Source organism: Rhinatrema bivittatum, chromosome 3 (assembly GCF_901001135.1).
Source record: "Rhinatrema bivittatum chromosome 3, aRhiBiv1.1, whole genome shotgun sequence".
NCBI lineage: Eukaryota > Metazoa > Chordata > Amphibia > Gymnophiona > Rhinatrematidae > Rhinatrema > Rhinatrema bivittatum.
The window spans coordinates 268,443,282-268,465,788 of record NC_042617.1 but is presented as its reverse complement, the minus strand read 5'-3'; the positions used below and the strand labels follow the sequence as shown (position 1 = coordinate 268,465,788).

The following is a 22,507-nucleotide window of genomic DNA, read 5'->3' as shown; positions in this document are numbered from 1 at the left end:
GAGAGAGAGCCTGTGTGAGGAGCAGTACTGAAAGAGGGGTCAAAAGATAGAGTGGACACTAAGAAATGTATTTAATAAATTTATATACCACAATAAACAGCAAAAATACAATGAAGTTTATAGATAATATTCATAACTTTAAAATGCAAACTGATCAAAATACCATAACTTAAAATAACAAAATAAAAACAGATTAAAATACAAAAACATTCTAAAAATAAACATAACATATAAAATGAAATAAGTAGTTATTTTAGATTTTAGTTTTATCTTTAACTCCCAAACAAAAACACATGTGAGAAGGCTTGTGCTGCATACCACTTTATTTATAAATTTGGGACAATGCTGCCATCAAACATCCCTGTGATGACCTTAATTCCTGACCTGGCCTCTACCAAATAAGCCTATATCATAGGTATTTAGGACCATTCATTGCTCCATCTCGATCAAAAAATGGGTCAGCAGCTTAAAAATATCTCTCATATCAATGTGTAGCCGGTGGAGTTCTGCTAGTAGAGGAGAGGCTCTTTCAACTTTGATTTTCTCGTAATCAATTGTGATGTTATATGTAAACTTTAAAGCTTGGAAATCCAAAAAAACATGGTTGTCATATCTTTAACTGTAAAAAAAAAAAAAAAAAAAAAAAAAAAAAAAAAAGGCATGTGCTTCTAATTCAATGTAAGCGCCAAAGAAAATCTAGACTCAAAACAATCACAAAACTCCTAACCTTAGAAGAAATGGGAATAACATGGCCCTCATTAACAGGTTGGATGGTTAGCGCAAACAACCTTTCCACATTATTCCCTACATACAGAAGCTCAGCCTTCTTATTAAGAGCCAGCGAGACAGACCTGCCAAAGAAGAATTTTAAAAAAATAACTGCGTCAACCATATTTTCCCATATTGGAAATAGCAACTGGATGTCATCAGCATAAACATGACTGACACCCGGTTCCTCCAATAGCAATGCTAATAAATAGTCTCTTAAAAATATTAGTGGTCAAAGGCAGAAGCCCCGAGTAACCTCCACCTTTTTTACCATTGGGGAAGAAAAGCCATTACCCTCTTGCATGATCTGTGCCCAATCTTGCAAAAAAGAAGCAATCCAAGAACAAACCACTCCCATAAACCCCAATCTTCTGGTATATTTCAAGGAATAACTGGTGGTCAGTTGTCAAAAGCACTGGACAAATCCAGTAACGCTACAAAAGCAGATTGACCAAAATATGCAAGATATCATCTGATAAAGCCACCAGCACTGATTCCATACTGTGTCCTGGGCGAAAATCTGAGTATCAGCCAATTCCACCTCCATACTCCAAAAAATTTGATAACTGGATAATCACTGTTTTCTTCATAAGCTTCGCCAAAAATTACAAGCTTGTGTTAGACTCCCCTGGACTGTTTAAAAGTTAGAGATCTAACTGTGGCTTTTTTCAAACTTGGTTTTATCACTGATCTTTTAAGGGCAGTGTTCTCCTCTTCCAGTAAGGCATTCACAGTTCGGTATAGCCATTTCAGGCAGTCACCTGCCACTGACTTATCTAACCATGGAGCACATGTACTAAACAAGGTAGGTTTTCATACAGTGGTACAAGCTTTGATATCGACGTTCTTAGATTATTATAATGTGCTTTATATTGACCTATCCAACGGACATTTGCACAGATCACAATTAATTCAAAGTGCCACAGTACAGTTGATAACAGGGTGTCAAGAGGCATGCATTTTATGCCATACCATGAGCTTCATTTACTCCCAGTCATATAGAGAATATAGTTTAAAATATTGGTTTTTATATATAAAGTACTACAAGTAGATGGCCCTCTATATTTAAATGTTTAACAGTTTTATCATTCTATAAAACTTCTGTGGTCTGCCTCCAAAACGGTCTTAATTCCATGTTTTACAAAGTGGTATTGGCAGACTACTCAAAAGTGTGCCTTTTCCATGGTAAGTCCCAAGTTGTGGAAGCTAATGATGTTAAGGCCTCTACGAAATTATTTAAAACATGTTTTTAAAGATCTGTATTTGGGCAGTTTTGTCATTTACTAAAAATTTTAGAAATGTATCTTGTTATTATGTGGTTGTTTAATATGCAAGTTTTTAACTGTAACCCACCTAGATGAATTCTTGTTGCATTAGGCAGGCTATACATTTTTAAATACATATTAAGGCAAATCAGGATTATAAAATCAATCTAGTCTGTACAATTTATTCCTGGTGTAACACCATAGATTCAAGGTGATCTCTGGCATTTTACTTCTTTGCAACTTCTTTACTTCTTGCTGGTTGTCCCATTCTTTCTTAAATTATGTTACTGGGTTTTTTTTTTGTTGTTTTTTTTTTGTTTGTTTTTGTTTTTACAAGTCCCTAGATCCCTTCTCCTGTTTCATAGAAAAACTGGTTGAGTACTTTCTGCATCTCCTTCAGTCTGACCTTAAAATCGTACCTCACCTAGTTTCTGTGGATAGAGCAATTAATCATTTATTAATAATTAAAACCAACTCTGTTGGGGTACATTTCAGTGCAGCTAATGCATATCGCCAGTATGGAGAAGTAACCCCCCATATCTGTTTAGCCTTTAGGTTTTACCTTTATACAGGGCTCATTTCAGTTGAAGCCTCCCATTGAGCCATCCAGTGCATCATAGGATCTCAGTGTGGCTTTGACTTAGCTGATGAAATCATTTGAGCTGGAGTACCTGAGCTGGAATATCAAATAAGTTTCACTCACTTCAGCTGATAGTGAGCTCCTACTCTAGTGACTTATCCAGCTTGCACTGTATTTTATTGTAACGTGGTGATGCTTTGCACAGATTCCAAGTTCTTTCCTAAGATGTCAGACTCCCACCTTAACATTTTGTCTTGCCAACATTTTTTCCTCAAGCACATGTTCCTAGAGGTGAACAAGCCCTGCACAATTTGACTGCAAAAGAACCATCATGTACCTGGAGCAGATAAAGCCCTTATATAGTCCATCCAGTTCCTTGTTTCATAGTAGCATAGTAAACAGCAGCAAATAACCTAAATGATTTCATGCAATCTGCCCACTTGAGATTCCTCTACTTTGGGTATAGGCCCACACAAATTCCCATATGTAACCCAACTCTTATCTTTCCCCCTTCCCATGACTATTACCTATCCTTCCAATCCTTTTCCCACTTCTGCTCTCCACATCTGTCCCAATCATTCTGAAAATTTACCACAGTGGTGACCACCAAAGTCTCTGCTAGTAGGCCACTTTAGGTCTTGCTTTCTTTATTTCTTGGATTTATATCCTGCATTTTTTAATACACAATTCACTCAAAGCAGTTTGGCATGTAAGAAAATTTAGCTTATGAACAGATAATTTGTAGCTTCACATTACAAGGCAGTAAACAAATTGAAATACCAGCAATCAACAAAAGTGGATAAATAAATTACTCCTTGAGGCCCAATTCTAAATAACTCTACTATTGATTTACTCCCCAAAAAAATTAGCAGCTAGAGTTTGTTGAATAACAGTTCACATAGTTAATTTCAAGTTAGCATTTAAAGACTTAATAGAATGTGTTTAAAAAAAAATTAGACATAATGCAACAGGTTTTGCCAAACCCTGTCTGTTGAATATCTTATCCCCTTTTTTGTTGCAAGGCAACTAAGCATTCAGACATGTGGCTGATTGTCATCAAAGAAAACATCATTGCTCATTTGTAAAAAGTGGACAGCAGGATAATCAGCCTCACATACCCTCTCCTCCCCTTATGGTATTGAATTTCTTTAAGCCGTTACATATGATGGAGGGGAACCCACATGACAGTATGACATGTGCATTGAAGAAAAATCTTTCTTTTCCAGAAATCTCTAGGAAATGCTCTGTGCTATAAGATGATGACGATGCACAGTTTTGTGGCTTATCCTATTCTCTGATTGTTACAGATGAGCAACTTTTTTTCCCCTAGAGCATTACTTTTCATTATTTTTTAATCTCTTGCCCTGTGCTGGACCCCTCATCTTTGTCATTTTTTTCTTTACATTTTTTTCTTCTGATCTTTTCCTATTTCTGCTTCCCCCTTCTCCCTCTGTAATCCCCCTTCTAATAGCCCAGTTTCATCTCCCTCTTCTGCCCTAACTGACCCCTTATAGCCTGCCTTTCTTCTTCCTATAATCCACTTATCTCACTTTCTGCCTCTTTGCTCTCAATCATTTTGATTCTCTACCTAAGAGCCCGATTTACTAAGGCTTTTTCCCATTCTGTGTGTATGAGGGAAAAATTTAATAAATGAAATCCTTAGTCCTTCTGTGTTTCCTTATCTCTTCTTATTTCTAAGAGGACAGACAGGATGTAGTAGTCATAAGAACATAAGATATGCCATACTGGGTCAGACCAAGGGTCCATCAAGCCAAGTATCCTGTGGCCAACAGTGGCCAACCAAGTCACAAGTACCTGGCAAGTACGCAAATATTAATTTCCTAACGTTTAAACAGATGGACTCAGGACCAGTGGGTTTATGCTCCCCTGCCAGCAGATGGAGACGGAGCAAGCAGATGTCACAGTGAATATTACTCTGCAGTGACCCCAGCCTGCCAGTATTTTCCATCTCCAGCAGATGATGGACTTGCATCTCCCTATGGGGATTGATTTGAGCTTTTTGAAAGGAGAAATTTGAAGTTCTAAATTCAGGAAAAGAAAGCCCCGCTCTCCTGCGGTGATACCTAAAGGTCCCTCCCCCAGTTGAGAATTTCTGAGGCAATTTCCATGGTCCCACAGAGGTGTGTGCCTTGGTCCAGTAGCTGGGTTTCCCGGCATGGACTTAGCTGCTAGTTCAGCTGAAAGACAGCAGGTGTAGGAGGCAGAGTGCTCCGGTGATGGCACTCTTGTGCATGTTCTGCTGCCCTCTATAGGCTGTTGGTGTGCACAGTGTGTCGGCTCTATGTACACATTGTGCGCTCGGTTTTTGGGTGTGCTTTTTACGTGCTTAACTTGGCACACAGGTTGTGTGTGCACCTTGCCACACTTTCTTCTAGGCGCTTATTTTTTGGGCACATTTCACTTTTGAGAGTGAGCCATTCCAATCCATGTTTACCGCAGCAATGGCACCGGTAAGCAAGAAGTTTGTGTCTTCCTATTTGTGTTGCCTGTCATATTAGGACTTCTCAGCCTGATCTGGCTTCTAACCTGTGTCAGTGCTGCTCAGGGAGAGTTGTCTTCCTTGGAGTTTGCTAAGCCTGGCTTTTCCCATTCTGATGATGGGTTGGTTACAGCCTAGACTGGGGGGACACCAGATCTTGGTTCTCCCTTGATTGGCTCCTCCACTGGTGAGGGCAGTTCTGTGGGATAACTCCAGGAATAAACATAAATCTCCATGGTTTTCTCCCCATCTAAAATCCTTGAAACAAGGATTGGGGAAACTAGAAAGATCCTGGCGAAAAAAGCAAAATACTAATTCCTTATCAAAATATAGAATTGCTCTGCATGAGTATAGAAGGGAGATTAATACTGCCAAATGAAATTTTTATTCTGAAAAGATACACAAATTTAAATTCAATTCCAAGATACTATTCTCTTACGTATCGGACCTTATTAAATCGAAAGGAAATACGTATGTTTTTGAAGATCCAAAAGAAAAAGCAAATGAATTCGCTTCATTTTTCATAAATAAAGTACAGGATCTTGTAAAGAAATTAAAAAATCAATCTATTCAAAAGATTTCATTACCTTGTAATCCATCTGTAGCCTGGTCATCTTTTGAAATGGTATCCTCATTAGAAGTAAGTAATTTGATAAAGAAGTCTAATCCAGCCACTCACCCATTGGAGGTTATTCCATCAAAGGTCCTTAAAACAGTCCCAGATATTATAGCTAAACCATTGGCAGATATTATCAATTTATCGTTAGAGGAGGGAATATTTCCAGATCTTTTGAAATGCGCTATAGTAAAACCTTTATTAAAGAAAGAACAACTTGATCCGCAGGTTATGGCTAATTATCGTCCCATCTCAATACTCCCATTTGTGGCTAAATTACTGGAGAAAGTGGTAAACAGACAGTTGACGGAGTATCTTGAAGAAAATCATCTGCTTTTTCCTTCGCAGTTTGGGTTTCACAAATCCCATAATACAGAGACTTTATTGATCTCTCTGACCGATACGATTCAAAGAGGATTTGATCAACATAAATCATATTTACTAATCTTATTGGATATATCGGCGGCTTTTGATTATATTAATCATGAAGCCCTGATAGATAGACTACAAGAAATTGGGCTGAAAGACACTACCCTCACTTGGTTGAGATCATTTCTATCTAATAGATCTTTCAAAGTAAAATTTGACACAGTAGAATCGGAGCCGGTTGAGATACAAACAGGGGGTCCCCTAGGGCTCTTCATTGTCTCCCACTCTTTTTAATATATATATGGCCCCTCTGTGTAGATTTTTAGCTGGACTGGGTCTGGTTCACTATTTGTTTGCAGATGTCCAAATATTACTACCCGTAAGTGATTCACTCCAGGCTACTTTAAAACTATGGGAAATATATTTTACTTCCATAAAACAATTGCTGACTCATATGTCATTGTCCTTAAATAGTTCAAAGACAGAAATACTATACTTAAGTAATAAAGTAACAGAGAAAATAGAAACAGAAATTAAGTCGTTAGCACCATTTTATGAGATTAAGTATGAAGTAAGAGACCTGGGCCCCATCCTTGATGCGGAACTGAATATGAAGGCTGCTATAAAAGCCATAAATAGAGATGGCTTTTATATACTGCAAATATTGAAAAAATTAAGACCTTTATTACAGGCAGGAGATTTCCGTACAGTGTTACAAGCAATTATATCACCGAAATTGGATTATTGTAATGCTCTTTTGCTGGGAGTTCCACTTTCAACTTTGCGACCTTTACAGCTATTGCAAAATGCAGCAGCACCGGGTATTGTCAAATAAGAGAAAATATGACCATATCACCCCCGTTTTGAGAGAGCTGCATTGGTTGCCAATTAATGCAAGGATCCAATATAAATGCTTAATGTTAACATATAAAACTGTATATGGCTGTAATAATGAATGGTTGAACGCATCTTTGCATATACATACTCCGGCACGTAACTTGAGATCTTCTGGGAAAGCCTTGCTTACAATTCCTTCCCCGAGAGTAGCTCACTTGAGTTCAGTCAGGGAGAGGACTCTCTCTTTGGCCGGTCCCAAAATTTAGAACGCACTACCGCTTGATATCAGATCAGAATCATGTATTCAGAAGTTCAAAAAACTCCTAAAGACCTGGTTATTTGAACAGGCTTTTAATGAATCAAATGAAGTTAGTAGTTAATCACAGTTACAGTCCTTCATTATGTTCTATTGATACTGATTAAAGTACAGATAGAAGACTTTGGAAAAATGAGGGGAGTTAGAAAGGATGGGTTAGAATACCTCAGCTGGGGAAACAGGCCGAATCAGTAATTAGTAAAATTTGTTTTAGATATTATATATAAAATCCTAGGTTCGAAAAATGAATAATGTGGGCTGTAGTATTAGTTTAGCATTGTTTTATTGTTTTTTAAATTAGGGTTTTAACTTTATATTGGTTGTATAATGTAGCTATGATTTTAGAGTATTGGATTCTGTTTATTGTAATTTAATTGGAGATGTATGTGAGGTACTGATATTTATTTTTCTGTACTGTAAACCGACTTGATATCTTGTGAGGAAGGTCGGTATATAAAAATTTCTTTCTGGGCTTGATCTGGACCCGGCTGCTTTTTTTTGGGAGGAATTTTTTCAAGGCTAACAAGCCTTTCTTCAGGCACAGACCTCCGCTTCCCTCGTTTCTGTCCGGTCAGATCCTCAGCAGGTGGCTCCTCCCTCTTCAGGGCTCGCCTCGGCTCCCTGCGGGTTTTCCTGACAGGAATCCGGATGGCACTGATGAGGTTGATTCTGATTCCCTGGAAGATGGAGAAATTCCTCCAGGGCTGGAACCTGTTTATAGTCTTATGTGAGTTCAATTTTTATGTTTGGTTGAGTACAGTTCTGGTTATCTGTTTTTAATCAAGATTTTTGCTAGTCTGTCCACAGTTGCTTTTGAAGAGAATAGTGGCAGGCTGGGGTCACTGCAGGGCTATATATATATATATATATATTGACAGATTGACAGAAAAAGCTGTTTTATCCCAACTAAACGAACATCTTGATTCATACAACATACTTCACCCGAATCAACACGGATTTAGAAAAAATCACAGCACGGAAACACTTCTCGCCAACCTATCTAATGAAATTCTAAGAAGTGCCGACATCAAGATTAACCACCTCCTAATACTCCTAGACCTCTCCGCGGCATTCGATACTGTAGATCACAAAATCCTTCTATCTAGCCTTTCAAACATCGGCCTCTCCGGCTTCACCCTCAAATGGTTCACCTCCTTCCTAAATAACAGATCCTTCAAGGTCACTATGAATAACATCTCATCAAAACCCCTCCCTCTAGACACCGGTGTACCACAAGGTTCTGCCCTTTCGGCCACCCTCTTTAACATCTATCTAATTCCTCTCTGCCACCTCATCTCCAGTCTTGGAATAACTTTCTTTCTGTACGCCGACGACATTCAGTTCATCATACCTGTCACCAACTCAATAGAAGACGCTCTTCGCACAGCTGCCAAACACCTAACCACAATTAGAAACATGCTCAACAAGTTAAAATTATGCCTAAACATGAATAAAACTGAATGTATCCTCATTGGAAGAAACGTCTCAGACCAAACCATTGCCCACAACTCTCTTCTAATCAACAACATATCCATACCTCTAAAAAGCTCAACAAAGGACCTCGGCGTATGGATCGATAAAGATCTCAACCTAAAAACACACATAGCAGCCAAAACCAAGGAAGGTTTCTATAAACTTCATGTACTAAAACACCTAAAGCCGCTCCTCCACCATCAGGAATTCCGAACAGTTCTACAATCCCTGATCTTCAGCAGCTTAGACTACTGCAACTCAATGTTATTAGGTCTCCCCAAATCCACCTTAAAACCGCTGCAGTTACTGCAGAATGCCGCTGCAAGAGTACTGACCGGAAATAAAAAATCGGATCACATCACCCCAATACTAAAAAGCCTACACTGGCTACCAATCATTCAAAGAATTGAATACAAAACCCTGACGATCATCCATGACGCTTTACACAATTCAGTTAACTCCGCAGTCAGTAAAATGTTCCACCCCCACAAACCTCAACGGAACACCAGAACTTCTGAAAAACGTCTACTCGAAATACCCACATATCCCATGGCTAAGCTTACTAACACCAGAAATAGAGCTCTCTCCATAGCGGGGCCTAAACTCTGGAACGCCCTACCATGCTACCTCACCACTATCATCGAAAATAAATCATTCAAAAAAGAACTGAAAACCTGGATCTTCAGCCAGACTTTCAATGATGATTTAAGCAATCCACAATTGTGATGCCTCATGCTTCCCATCCTTCTCCCCTCTTCTCTTCTCCGCTTACCTACCCCTTCCTCCTTCCATTACCTACCCCATCCCCCCCTCATTTCCTACTTTTCCCATTCAGACTTTCTTGTATTCAGAGCATGAGTTTGTACATACCTTCCTCGTTTTTCGTTTCTATTTTCTTTTTCGTTATTTGAATTAAATTATTTTTTAGTTATTCCTGTTACTTCCTTCTCCATATGCTAGTTGCATATACTTTTGTTTCTCAAATTGTTCTATGTATCATTGTTTCGTTCCAATGTAAACCGGGGTGAAGGCATGTGCTAAACCTCGGTATATAAAAGCTTCAAATAAATAAATAAATATATCATGCACCCTAGTCCTTCTATTATCCAAGAGAGTAAAATAACCGATTCACATTTATCCATTCAAGTCCTTTCATAATTTTGTAGACCTCTATCATATCCCTCCTCAGCCGGCTCTTCTCCAAGCTGAACAGCCCTAAGCTCTTTAGCCTTTCCTTATAGGGGAGCCGTTCCGTCCCCTTTATCATTTTGGTTGCCTTCACAGGTGGGGTGACATTATCCAGTGGAACCCAACCATTGAAGATTACTCAAATACTTCTAGAAGCTTTTGATATGCTGTACTGAGCATGTGCATGCCAGCCAACATCAAAGATATTGTGCAGGGCCCTTTCAGGTCAGGATTTTCTATGGAATCTAATGGTTGTGTGTTTTTTCTCACTGAAAAATTCTTTTTATTCTGTGTTTTTGTCATGACGCCTCTTGTTTTGCCTTGTCTCACCCTCATTCGGTTCACTCAGTAGGGTTTCCTTAATTGTTAGTTTTCTTTGTTTGTATCTGCCATGTGCATTGAACTGTTTGCATAGTATCAGGATTTTTGTAAAACTGAGTCATTTCATTTCACCTTGTTAATTTTATGGTTGATGCCCAAGAAATAAGAGGGCCAGAGGCTTCAACAGGTACCATTTGTGCAGATGTATCGTTGATCACAGATCCCTATAATAGATAGGTGTTTGACCATGGCACAGAGGAGTGCAAGATGATGATTCCTAGAAAATAATATTCCTCCCTGAAGGTAACGGAGAAGCTTGTCATTTCAAATGAAATTTATAGAAGGTCTAGTAGATGTGACTTGGTGAAATCCATTTTATCCTCAAGAAAGGATCATCACACTGATGTCCACAGTGGAAGAAACAGACAGCAGGCATCAGCATGAAATATATTTAGATTTAGTCCTCATGGCATCAACAATACACATCACTCCCTTGGCACATGAGACAAGCCCAGTGGACTCTGATTACAATGGATTCAAGTATGCAGAATCTTTGAGACGGCAACCAGATTACCCAGTAGCTCAGATTTACACTGTCCTGGTGGCTGATTCAATTAAATCTGACCAGCTCAATTAAATACTTCCAGCTCAAATTGATCTAACCATGGATGTGTCTAGTTTGGGCTGGGGAGCTGATATAGACAGACTCTATGCACAGAGCCATCAGATAAATTTCCTACAGCTAAGGGCAATATGGTATGCTCTAAAGACTTTCAGAAATCGTTGGCCAACAAAATTTTACTCAGACAGACAGGTAGTAAAGTTCTATGTGAACAAGCAGGGAGGAATAGGCTTGTACCTCTTGTATCAGGAAGCTGTCCAGATGTAACAATACTGGCTCCTAGGTGGCCCCCCTTGCCAACAGGGGCTCTCAATGGACAGCACTTGGTCCTGTCTGGTATCTCCCTTGAAGAGTGCATAATGCAGCAAGTCCTACCCTATTAAACCCTCCCTCACAGGTTACTCCTCGCATGGAGTCTCTTCTCTGGCTGTGGCCCCCTTGTCCTTGTATTCCTTATCTAATATGCTTGTTCAGGGATTCTTTGTTCTTGTACACTTTGCCTGATTCTTTGCTCTGTCTAGACTTTCCTGTGGCTTTTATTGCTGCTCTGTGCCTAGCTTTGCTTTTGTCCTGTGTTAGGCCTTCAGTGGCCCCCTCGTCCAAGTGTTTTCCCTGTGCTGTCTTTGTTATAACTTGCATTGTCTGTTCCTTGTTTGGTCTGTTGATCCACTCTGCCTTGTGCTTACTTGTCCATCCCTGTCCTGTTGGTGCTCATCCCTGTTTGTATTCAGTGTGGCCAGGACCCTTTCTTGTCCCTTGCCTCTTGCTGCCTGCTGGTCCCAGTGGTTCTCTGACGCACACGGACCCCCATAAGATCTACCAGCCACCAGCACTGGAAGGCTCAACCCAAAGGGAAGGTGACTGGTCAGACAGAAAACATCTCACCTGACTTGCCTGCTCCTAATCCATCATCTCTCAAGGCATGGTTCTAAGGGTCTTGTTTCTTGGCAAAGAAGAGACAGGTATGAGGTGAATAGATAGTTGGATCCTAGAACTGCAATAATGGTCTTTGAATCAGGGAGTAGCGAACCAGAGATGGGAGCACCATTTGGTAGGTCTGTTTTCAATACCTCCGATCTGAAAGGTTCCAAACTTCTGCTCTAGAGCAGGGAATCAAGGCAAACTAGCTTTGGATGCCTTCTCTCTAGATTGGGGGGAGGGTTTTCTGTACATTTATCTTCCATTTCCTCAGGTGGCAAAAACCTTACTTAAACTCAAGAGGCATTTGGAAACTGTGATCCTCATAGCCCTCTACTGGCCAAGACGGATTTGACTTCTGCTCCTCTGGGAGATATCCATTAGAAACCAGTCAGGTTGGGGAATTTCCAATTCTCATCACTCAGAACCAGGGAACACTGTGTCATCCGAACATAGTTACTAGCCCTCTCAGCTTGAATTGTTTAGATGGTAGCACTGAATTCTCTTTATCTGAAGATGTCAAATTCCTCTGGCCTTTAGAAAGGATTCCACAAGAATCTCATATGGTTTTAAATGGCGGAGGTATTGGTTTGGTGGGTGGGAAAGGCCCAAGACCCTTTCTCATGTCCTAGACAAAAACTGCTTGAATACTTTCTGCATCTTGGAGTAGTGTCTGAAGACTAATTCCCTTTGGGTTCACCTTGATGTGTTTATCACTCAGTGACATTTATCACCACCATGTAGAAGGCAAACCTATCTCCATACAGTCTTTACTTGTCAGATTCATGCGAGACTTGCTTCAGTTGAAGCCCCCCTGAAGCCTCTCACTGTGGCTTGGGACCTCAACTAGCCCAGTTTTTGAAAGCTCCTGTGAAGTGAAGTACCTGACCTGGAAGTTACTATTTTTGATGGCATAACTTCAGCATGCATAGTCTGTGAGCTGTAGCCCTTAGTGACTTATCTGCCTTATACAAAGTGTTTTCATAATAGGGTAGTTTATATGCTTGCATCTTAAGTTCCTGCCGAAGGTAGTGGTTGACTTCCACTTTAATGGCAAACAATATAATGAAGGAACAAATTATATTTTCTCACATACAAACAAATAAATACACAAAAAGAGAAAATCATTTAAACAATTAAATATCAATTTTGATTACATTATACAAACATATGCAAACCCTACAAAACAAATTCATGTCGTCATATCTATACACGTCAAAAAAATAAATAAATAAAATAACCTTCCTATTACGTATTCAGACATTCATTACAGCCCCAACATTCACTCCTACACACATACTATTAAAAGTAGACAATGTAACAATATCATTCTTACAAAATTGCTATAATATTAGTGTAACACACATCCCAATCTTGTATACAATCTTATTTATTTATTTTAAACAGTTTTATATACCGTTGTATGGAAGAATCTGTCGCAACGGTTCACAACCAATAATCAAAATATCAAATAGAAATCTTAATGAGCTGTCATCAACTTGTTATAAAAACAAATATGTGCAAAGTTATCTAACAGAAATTCTCTTTGATTTTATATCTGAAAAGTATATACATCCAATTTCCATTGACTTTATACTGTGGGATTTTTCATGTACCCAATGTCCGCTTATTTATACCAAATACTCTTCCTTGCGCTGGTCCCATTTAAGGTTATTCTCTAATAACTCTCCTCTATTCATGCAAGGGAGTCTTCCAAGCATGATTCCTGTTATTCCCAACAAAGAATTCTTTGTTTCACGCTCTCCAATGAGGGCTTCATCAAGGGAAATTTAAACTCCTTATCCCTATAATTTAAATCAAATACAGCACAATGAATACTAGCTGGTACTAAACAAAACCCTGAAACTTGTTAAAATCAAAGTCTCACTGGATTTTCTATTCTATAATCACTTTCCCAGATACAAAGAGAATTTCTGTTGCACATTTTTTTACAATAAGTTGATGACAGCTCATTAAGATTTCTATATGATATTTTGATTATTGGTTATGCTCTGGATTGTATACAAGATTGAGAGGTGTTACATTGTAATATTATAGCAATTTTGTAAGATCGATATTGTTACATTGTGTACTTTTAATAGTATGTATGGAGGAGTGAATGTTGTATAGGGGCTGTAATGAATGTCTGTAATGTATGAGATTTTTAACATGTAAAGTTATGATGATACATTAATTTGTTTTGTAGGGTTTGCATATATTTGTATAATTTAATTAAAATTGACATTTAATTGTTTAAATGATTATTTTCTCTTTTTGTGTATTCATTGACTTCCACTTTAACCACTCAATTGGTTTTTCCATCATTTTTTCCCAGGCCACATTTCCTCAAAGCTGAATTAACTGTGTATATTCTGGATTGCAAAAGAGCCATAGCCACCTATTTGGAATGTATTGACGACCTTAGAATGTCCACCCAATTTTGTTTCTTTTGACCCCCAACAAACTTGGAGCTGTCATTGCCAAACACATAATTTCTAATTCAGTTTCAAATTGCATCTTGTATTGTTATACCAGGTAGATCACAATATGCATGGGCATGTCAAAGTTCATAGTGACTATTACTATGACTGCATCATGAAAAGGTTATGTTTTTGGCTTTGTTCCACTGCAACTGTTGTAACTGTTTCTTTTGTTTTATATTGAAAATAATAAGAGATTTGACCAGGGCTATGGTGTTTATAGATCTGCCTCCATTGAAGAGATTTGAAAGGTTGAGATGCAGTTTCCAAGCATGGCAAGATGTAAGTCCACCCACCTCCCCTTAGAGGGGTTGCCATGTGGATATTTAGTTATTTTAAGAACTGAAGGGACCCCACTCAGTACCTGTGCATACATATGCTCAGTAAAGCAAGCTAAATGCTTCTAGATGTTTTTAAGAAATCTTCACTGGCTGGGCTCATTGAGATGTTGCTCGCCTGTGAGAGCATACATCATGCTGTCCTTGGAGAGCATCTATTTCAGATAAGAACTTTTGCTATAGTGATGTCTCTGTATGGATCTTTTGTGAGAACTCATCTGGACTATTGTTTCCAATTTTGGTGGTTGTATCTATAGAAGAATATAGAAATATTAGATGCGGATTGAGGACGGTTCCCAGAACCTATAAAATGAGTTGAGCATATAAATATGTATACATCAAATAGTGGTGCTAAGTCCTAATTTGGAGGCACACCCAACCCATCTAGTTTTCAGGATATTCTTAATGGTTAGTTATCAGGGATTTTCATGTATTGGGTCTCCATTGTGCAAATACTTCATGCATTTCATGCATTGCCCCCCAGTGGCATGGTGAATCAAATTGTAAGACCTTACAATGTTTACAAAGGTTTGAATCCAATAGGACCATATTATTTCAAGAACCATTGCTCCCTTATTTACAGTCATGTACTTTGTGGTCATTGTAGCAAGCTTTGCTTCAAGTAACATCACCTTCACAAATTACGTTGAAGATTACTCATTGTACAGCATTTGTTGCTCCCGTGCAGTGGAACATGTAGGAAATCTGGTTGGAAATTTGATACTTGAAATAATCTTAAAGCTTAGCCATGTGAGCACATATAATGGGGTTGGAATGGTTTCTTCTGCAGTCTACTGATGGGATCTAGGAGTGAAAAGACTGAGAAAAATGGGGTATGATGCATGTGGGATAGACTTTTGAGTAGGCCCGTGGAGCTTTAATAGGATACTGGGTTTATCTGGGGCAATTCTTGTTTGAATTGAATTGATTGATTAGTAAATTGTAACTCGCTTTGAGTGGAACCGAGGAAGCAGGAGATAAAATAAATATTGCCATGCTAGTGGGGTATGTGTTCCTCTGGAACTAGATTGGGAAGCTTCCCTGTAGCAGAGGAGGGAGAGGGAAATATGATAGAGATTTTCAGATACCTCCAAGGCATGGGTGGGAAATCTTCAGTTCTTGAGCACCATGTACTGGTTGGGTTTTCAGAATACCCCTTAATATACACAAAATAAATTTGTATGCACACTTACCTCATCTGCATGCATAGCTATCCTTTGCATATACATTAAGGAACATCCTGAATACCCAACCAGTGTTTGGTCCTCGGAACAGAGTTTTCCATCTCTGCTTTAAAGCATTACATCCTGCTTTTTTTTTTTTTTTATCTGTAAACCGATATGAACTAGTGATTCTCACATGGAGTGATGGCATATAAAACATTAACATAAATAATGTCCAGGAAGCAAACATTTTTGAAAGGAACTTGTAAAACAAAGGGCTCATGACCTGCAGCTCAAAGAGGGTGAACTCAGGAGTAATATAAGGAAATATTTCCTCACAGTTAGGATGATGATTATGTGGAACACCCTCTCAGTGAAGGCAAAAAACAATAATAGAATTCAAGAAAACACAAAGGTAAAGTTGAAATCAGATAGGCTCCGTGATATTTCAACAGGTATGGATGGTTCTTGTCTGCCATTGGTTTATTTTTTAGTTATTAAATATTGATACTTTCTCTGGAGGAAAGAAGGGGGAAAAGGGGTATGATACACATTCATATATCTAGCCTGTTTCAGTGAATTACAAAATGTAGCATTTTCTGTAGAAAAAGAAACTTGGCTATAAGGGGTCACGATAGTAAATGTGAAGTACTGTCCTACTGAGAGATGTGGCGTATTCCTAGAACGATTTGGCCTGCCAGCACAAGTAACGAAGAAAAATGATAATTTAAGCAAGTGTGGTACAGTTACAGAGGGCAATGTTAAAGGCAAGGGAGATAAGTAGCTGCAGTAAAATAGGATAGACAGAGCAACTGGGCAAACTGAGTAGGCTTAATGGGCCTTATCTGCCAGCATCTACTAAGTTAGAGTTTATTCCAAGACTTTTTCTAAAGCACACTAACACTCCAGGTTGTGCATTAAGAGAGAGAGATGCAAAGGTCGAAGCTAATTTTCAAAGGGAAACTGCATTTTCCATTTGAAATTTATTACTGTTAAAGTAATTATTTATTTATTTATAAGCTTTCCTTTGCCGACATTCGTAAGGCACATCATGCCGGCTTACATTGAACTGAAAAGGAGGAAAATACAAAGAGCAGAGTAATATGTGCATGGTGAAGCATTATATCAGATATATAAGAACATAAAACAAACTGATAGGAAGGGGAGAGAAAGAAAACATAACTTTGTACAATCTATACAACTTTATCTTTATCATTGTGTACGTATGCCAGGGGTTACAAAAGTGCAAAATTTCCAGGGGGAAAGGGTATGGGGGCACTGGAGGAGGGGGAGGGGCTGGCAGTGGAAAGTCATAGGAAAGGTCCATTTAGGCGAGGTCTACATAATATTTGTGTCAGGGTATGCCTGCTTAAAGAGCCATGTTTTGACTCCTTTTTTGAATTTGGTGAGAGATGGCTCTATACGGAGGGAGTGGGGGAGGGAGTTCCAGAGGTAGAATCTGTCCCTCTGGTGAGGGACAGATTCGCAGACTTAAGGGAAGGAATGTGAAGGGTACCTGCATGAGCACTTCTTGTGGGGCGGTTGGCATAAACATTTGCTCTTGTGTTTTCTGCAAATTTGTATGGTAAATTCATAGAGATTTAAAATTTAATCTAAGCGTGTTATTTTCTAATTCCAACCAAAAAGGTGCCCCCTGGAAATGCCTCCCCTAAATGTGGCTAAAAGTATGCATGTTGAGAAACAGCTTGTATATGTTTACCTCTTAGCCTGAAAACTGTCCTCCCCCTATCAATTTACCTGGGTAAATGGCTTTGAAAATTGTCATCTAAATGAATTCAGTTTACGTCTCAAATCCTGATGTTTACTGACCTTCAACCTTATGCCTTCTAGAGCAATGTTTCCCAACCAGTGTGCCTTCAGGCCTGATCAAGTGTGCCACAGAAAATTCAGCACTGCTGGATGATCAAGGTCCAGGCCAGCACTCGGGCTCTACTCTCACAATCTCGGAAAACAAGAGACACTAGCAGTAGCTCTTATATATAGCAGCTTCTTTCTGAGAAGATGTGTAATCCTGTATGCCTCTATGCTAATTAATGGATAGCTGGGTCCTGCTTTGTGCAGCACATTGTACCCAGCAACTCCTTATCTTCCTCCTCTTGCGCCCTTCTGCTTTAAGTCCTTCCAGTCTTTGTCTTATCCCCAGGCTGAGTAAGAGTGTGCACTGATCACTGGCTATGACTCATTCTGAGTTGAGGGAGCACTTCTGGCAGCCAAATGCAGCGGCAAAGGCAACTTAGCCAGCAGGTTGCACGACGAGAACTTCTCCCTTCTCTTGCACTTGTATATAGAGGGAGCTCGTCCATTGTGATGAGTTCATATGTCTCTCTGCCCCCATATACATACAGACAGACACTGTCATAACTGCATCATCCTAATTCTGAGCCAGATTAGCTCTGAAGATTTGAACATTTAAATGCGAAAAGATCAGTGACTCTGTATAGTATGTGCCTATTAATTGTAAAACTCTGAAACAACTCTGTGGCAGAGAATTCTGTCATTTCAAGTAATTAGAATAAAAAAGAAATTATATACTTTTATCTTAGAAATATAGGTAAGTGAAATCTTTGTATACCTGATATATGTGCATGTTTTCCTCTCATTTCAGAGTTGGCTTGATGCTGCAAAAGAAATCAAGAGGCAAAGTAAAAGTAAGTTCTACCTATTCCCACTTTACCCAATACATTTGTAATGAAGTTTTTGTAATATAAAATCAAATCTACGTAAAGTGGACTGCACCAAAAGAAATAGGGGACCTTACAGACTTTACATTTTTACAAAAATGTTTTTATGGTTCTCTGTAAATAGTGCTTCAGATCAGTAATTTAAAGTGCAATGTGGTCAGCAGAGTTTTCTAATCATAGCACTAAAGTTTTGTTTTTATTATAGTGTTCATGGCAAATTAATTCACTTTGCTTCATCTATGTAAAATATTAGAAGAAATGTTTTTTAAATGATTTACATAGTTTATATATAGCTTAAAAAGTCAACAATTCAAAAGATTACAAAACTATTTCATGATGTAACTGCAGTGCTGGCATCAATAAATATTCTTAATATAAATATTTAAATGTAATGAAGCATTTCAGATTGCTGTGATGAGTCCTTGATACCAGCTGCTTGGATCATATATTCACATCAAGTCCAGTTGATGCCTTCTTAATCCCAGCACACTCTGATCTTGATACAGCTATGTTTTGGCACCCCAATTGTGCTTGCCTTGGGAAAATGAATGAAAAAAATGCTGGATACTCACTTCTTTTTTCTTTTAACTTTAAATGTTACATGGATTCTCATCTGGCTACTATAGTTGAAAAGGTGGCCCAGCTTGTTGACTCTCAATGCAAGATAATTCAATTCACCTAGAAGAACAAGAGATGATTAGACCTCAAGCTTTTGCTCACTTCTGCTACTGCCAAGATTGACAAGCTGGAAAAGTCATATGGTTTGGTTCTGGAGAAACTAAACTGGAAAATGGGTTGCACTGCTGAAAATTATAGATCCTCAGCATGCCGGAAAAGGTAGAAGGCAGTGATACCAGTTGTTTGTTCTCTACATGGTTGCCAGAGATTTTAAAGATTGAATGCACTAAAAGAGCAATCAAAAGAGATTGAACATACAGTGAAATGACACCTGCTTCTGGTCCAGCAGACACCCAAGAGCAGTTATTGTTAAACTGCATAAGTTATGCAACAAGCACATCGTTTTACACGTAGCATGAACCATTCAAGAGCTTATGTTTTATGAAAATCATATCATGATTTTCCAGGACTTCTCTGTCGAAGTACAATGCAAACAATAGGCATATGTAAGTGTTTAAAAAAAACCCTGCAACTCATGACAGTGCGCCATGTTATATCCGGCTAACTCAAGATATTAGTTGATGGAAAAAACTGTCATCCTTGACACTGTACAGGCAGCCGAAAAATGACTGCAGGAGTGAAAAGAGCACCATGCACTTGAGGCCTAGTCCTGCGCAATTCTTTTTGGACAGGGCTGTGGCATGCTTCATTTGGTGGGTGTGAAGATTGAGCAGCTTACTGGTGGACAGTGTGGCAATTACAGATTCTGGGACTGGTTTCGCTTTTCAGTCTTTTCAGCAGAGAGGCTTCTGATTTTGCCATTTACTTTTCTGTGTGTTTTACTCGATTGCTGGGATCTTCGTAATTTTTATTGTAACTGAGTTTGAATATGGACCACTCATGGCATGCCTGCAAATCCATCTTAGTGAGCAAGGTCTTTATTATGCTCCTCCATGGCATTATTTTCATGCTGCCCGTTGGATTTGTGCACAGATGTAAAACATCTGGCATGGTACTGTCATGCTTTGATTTCTGCTACAATCCAGACTACAGACCAGTTGTAGTTGGCTATCACCTTCACTGAGCAGACTCTTCTAAACTTGTTACCACCAGTTACTAATGTTTATGATCCCTAATTCAGACTGGGCAGGGATGGGTTTTCCAATTGTTAACTTTTTATAGTGACTCAACTTCACAATCATGAGTGGTTGTTCACCAGAGGGATGCAGGGTGTTCTGTGTTTTGGGAAGTTGATTTGGGCGTGGGAGCTGGATTTTTTCCATGCATAAGAGCATTTGGTAGGGTTGTTGGGTTAGGGGTATACTGTGTGGATAAGCCCTTTTTGGGGATGTGGCCTACACAAAATTCTGTTTTTTGGTGTACAGCATTTTGTTCACAAATAATAAGCTCTTATTAGTATCCATCTCTTTGGCACCTGCTGGGTATTCTGCAGAGTTTTGAGATATCTAAAAATGTGTTTTATGGCTCTCTGGAGGTTTCTGTTTTTGACTTTAAGCTTACATGCGTGGATGTCTGTTTTACTTTATAGGGAAGACAAAGTTGCTGGGGAAGTGAAATATATCCCTGAATGTCAGAGTTATCGCAGCACCCATCAAATAGAAGCACATCTTGCAAATGGTGCTCAGGATCAAGGTTCAAATTCTCATGTTACAAGAGACACACCTTACTAATATGGAACATGAGAAATTGAAAGTGGGATGAGTGGGACAGATTTACTACTCTTCTTTTAATTCCAAGAGTAGAGATATCTGTATATTAATTAACAAAAAACCTCCCCTTGGTGGTTCATAGATCCTTATCAGATCCAGAGGGTAGATTTGTTATTTTGGTTTGTACACTATATTCAGTCTCCTTTGCTTTAGTTAATATGTATAGTCCAAACACTAAGCAACAACATTTCTACACAAGCTTAACAGACCGATTTGACTATGTTTGGAGTTGAGAAAATCATGCTTGGAGGGGACTGGAATATACCGTATTTTTCGCTCCATAAGATGCACCTAACCATAAGACGCACCTAGGATTCAGAGGGGGAAAATAAAAAAAAAATAATAAATAAATGATGTGCTAAACCAGCTCAGTTCCTGGGCGTCTGTGCGTCTTATGGAGCAAATTAGGGATTTACATACAATTTGTTTGTCCCCATTTCGTTTTCGGGTCTGAGGAAGGCCATTTCGGTCCGCTCCCCCGGATCAGAAAACTTTTATCGTTCTGTTTGTCTGGAAAAAAAAAATAAACAAAACCCCACCCCAACCCTTTAAATTTAATTAAGTACAACACCCCCCCCCCCCCCCAAGATTTGCCAAAAGTCCGTGGGGGTCCGAGAGTGATCTACTGCTCTTGGGCCATCGGCTGCCAGTAATCAAAATGGCACCTGTGACCCTTTGCCCTTATTATGTCACAGGGGAAACCGGTGCCATTGGTCGGCCCCTGTCACATGGTAGGAGCAATGGACGACCCACGGCCTACGCCATGCACAGACATTTTCCCCCCACTTTTAGGGGGAAAAAAGTGCATCTTATGGATCAAAAAATAGTGTGTCTTAATCCTGTCTTAGCTAAACCCTCCCTCTAAACATGGGAGATCTGGGCCAAATACAGAGCTCTCAGACCTGATTGATACATTCCTGCTAGTAGATGTTTGGAAGGAGGAGCATCCTGATGGGAGGGATTACATATACTACTCCCTGATACATAAAATGTACAGTTTGCAGCATTTTTCCCTCTGCTCAGCAGCTTTGACATAACTGCTAGTTCTTTCTGTTAATCACTCTGTAGAAGCAATTACTGACTTTGGGGTATCCTCATGGAGATTCAACACTTCACTCCTGGGAGATAAATAATTTTCTACTCTCATCAAAGAAGCAGTTGCTGAATTTACTGTGCATAATCCAGAGCATGAATATGCGCCAGTGCATTCAGAGCTTATTTCAGAGGCACAATCATTGCTTATACAAGCCATAAAAACAAAGAGCATAAGCAAAACTCTGGTTGCTGAATGTTGTTTGAGAATTGGAGGGCCAGCATAAGAGATTTCTTGGCCTGCACATTGAGGAAACTGGAAGAGTGTAAGAGAACTTAAATCCCTAGAAAAAGCCTTGAAGTATACCAAGCTCAAGTATTATATGCATGGGAATATGCTTGGGACCTTTTCGGCTAGGGCAGTTAAAAAGCGGGCTGGGAGATCTTCAGTTTTGAAAGTCAGAACTAGGCAGGGCAGTATTGTATATCGGCGCGTCCATGTGTGCACACCGGGAAGTGCTCACACATTATAAAATCTACCCCAAAGTGTGCTACAAATACATGGGCCCGGATCATGATACTTGCTTGTTGCCCTGGGCACCACAGTTTCAAACTTGGAAAATGCAAGACCTCAGAAAAGCTCGGAAGGTATTGACACTATTCACTCTCCC

At 39.2% G+C, this 22,507-nt stretch overlaps 1 protein-coding gene across 13 annotated transcripts in view; it reads left to right on the top strand.

The window, feature by feature from the left end:
* EPB41L2 (erythrocyte membrane protein band 4.1 like 2) overlaps nt 1-22,507 on the top strand; it is a 647,115-nt gene that overhangs the window by 316,466 nt on the left and 308,142 nt on the right. For all 13 annotated transcript variants that reach the window (XM_029594566.1, XM_029594576.1, XM_029594575.1 and 10 more), the window contains one exon: nt 18,381-18,423. In XM_029594566.1, coding sequence (XP_029450426.1) covers nt 18,381-18,423 — 43 coding nt within the window. The remainder of the gene's footprint in view (nt 1-18,380; nt 18,424-22,507) is intronic.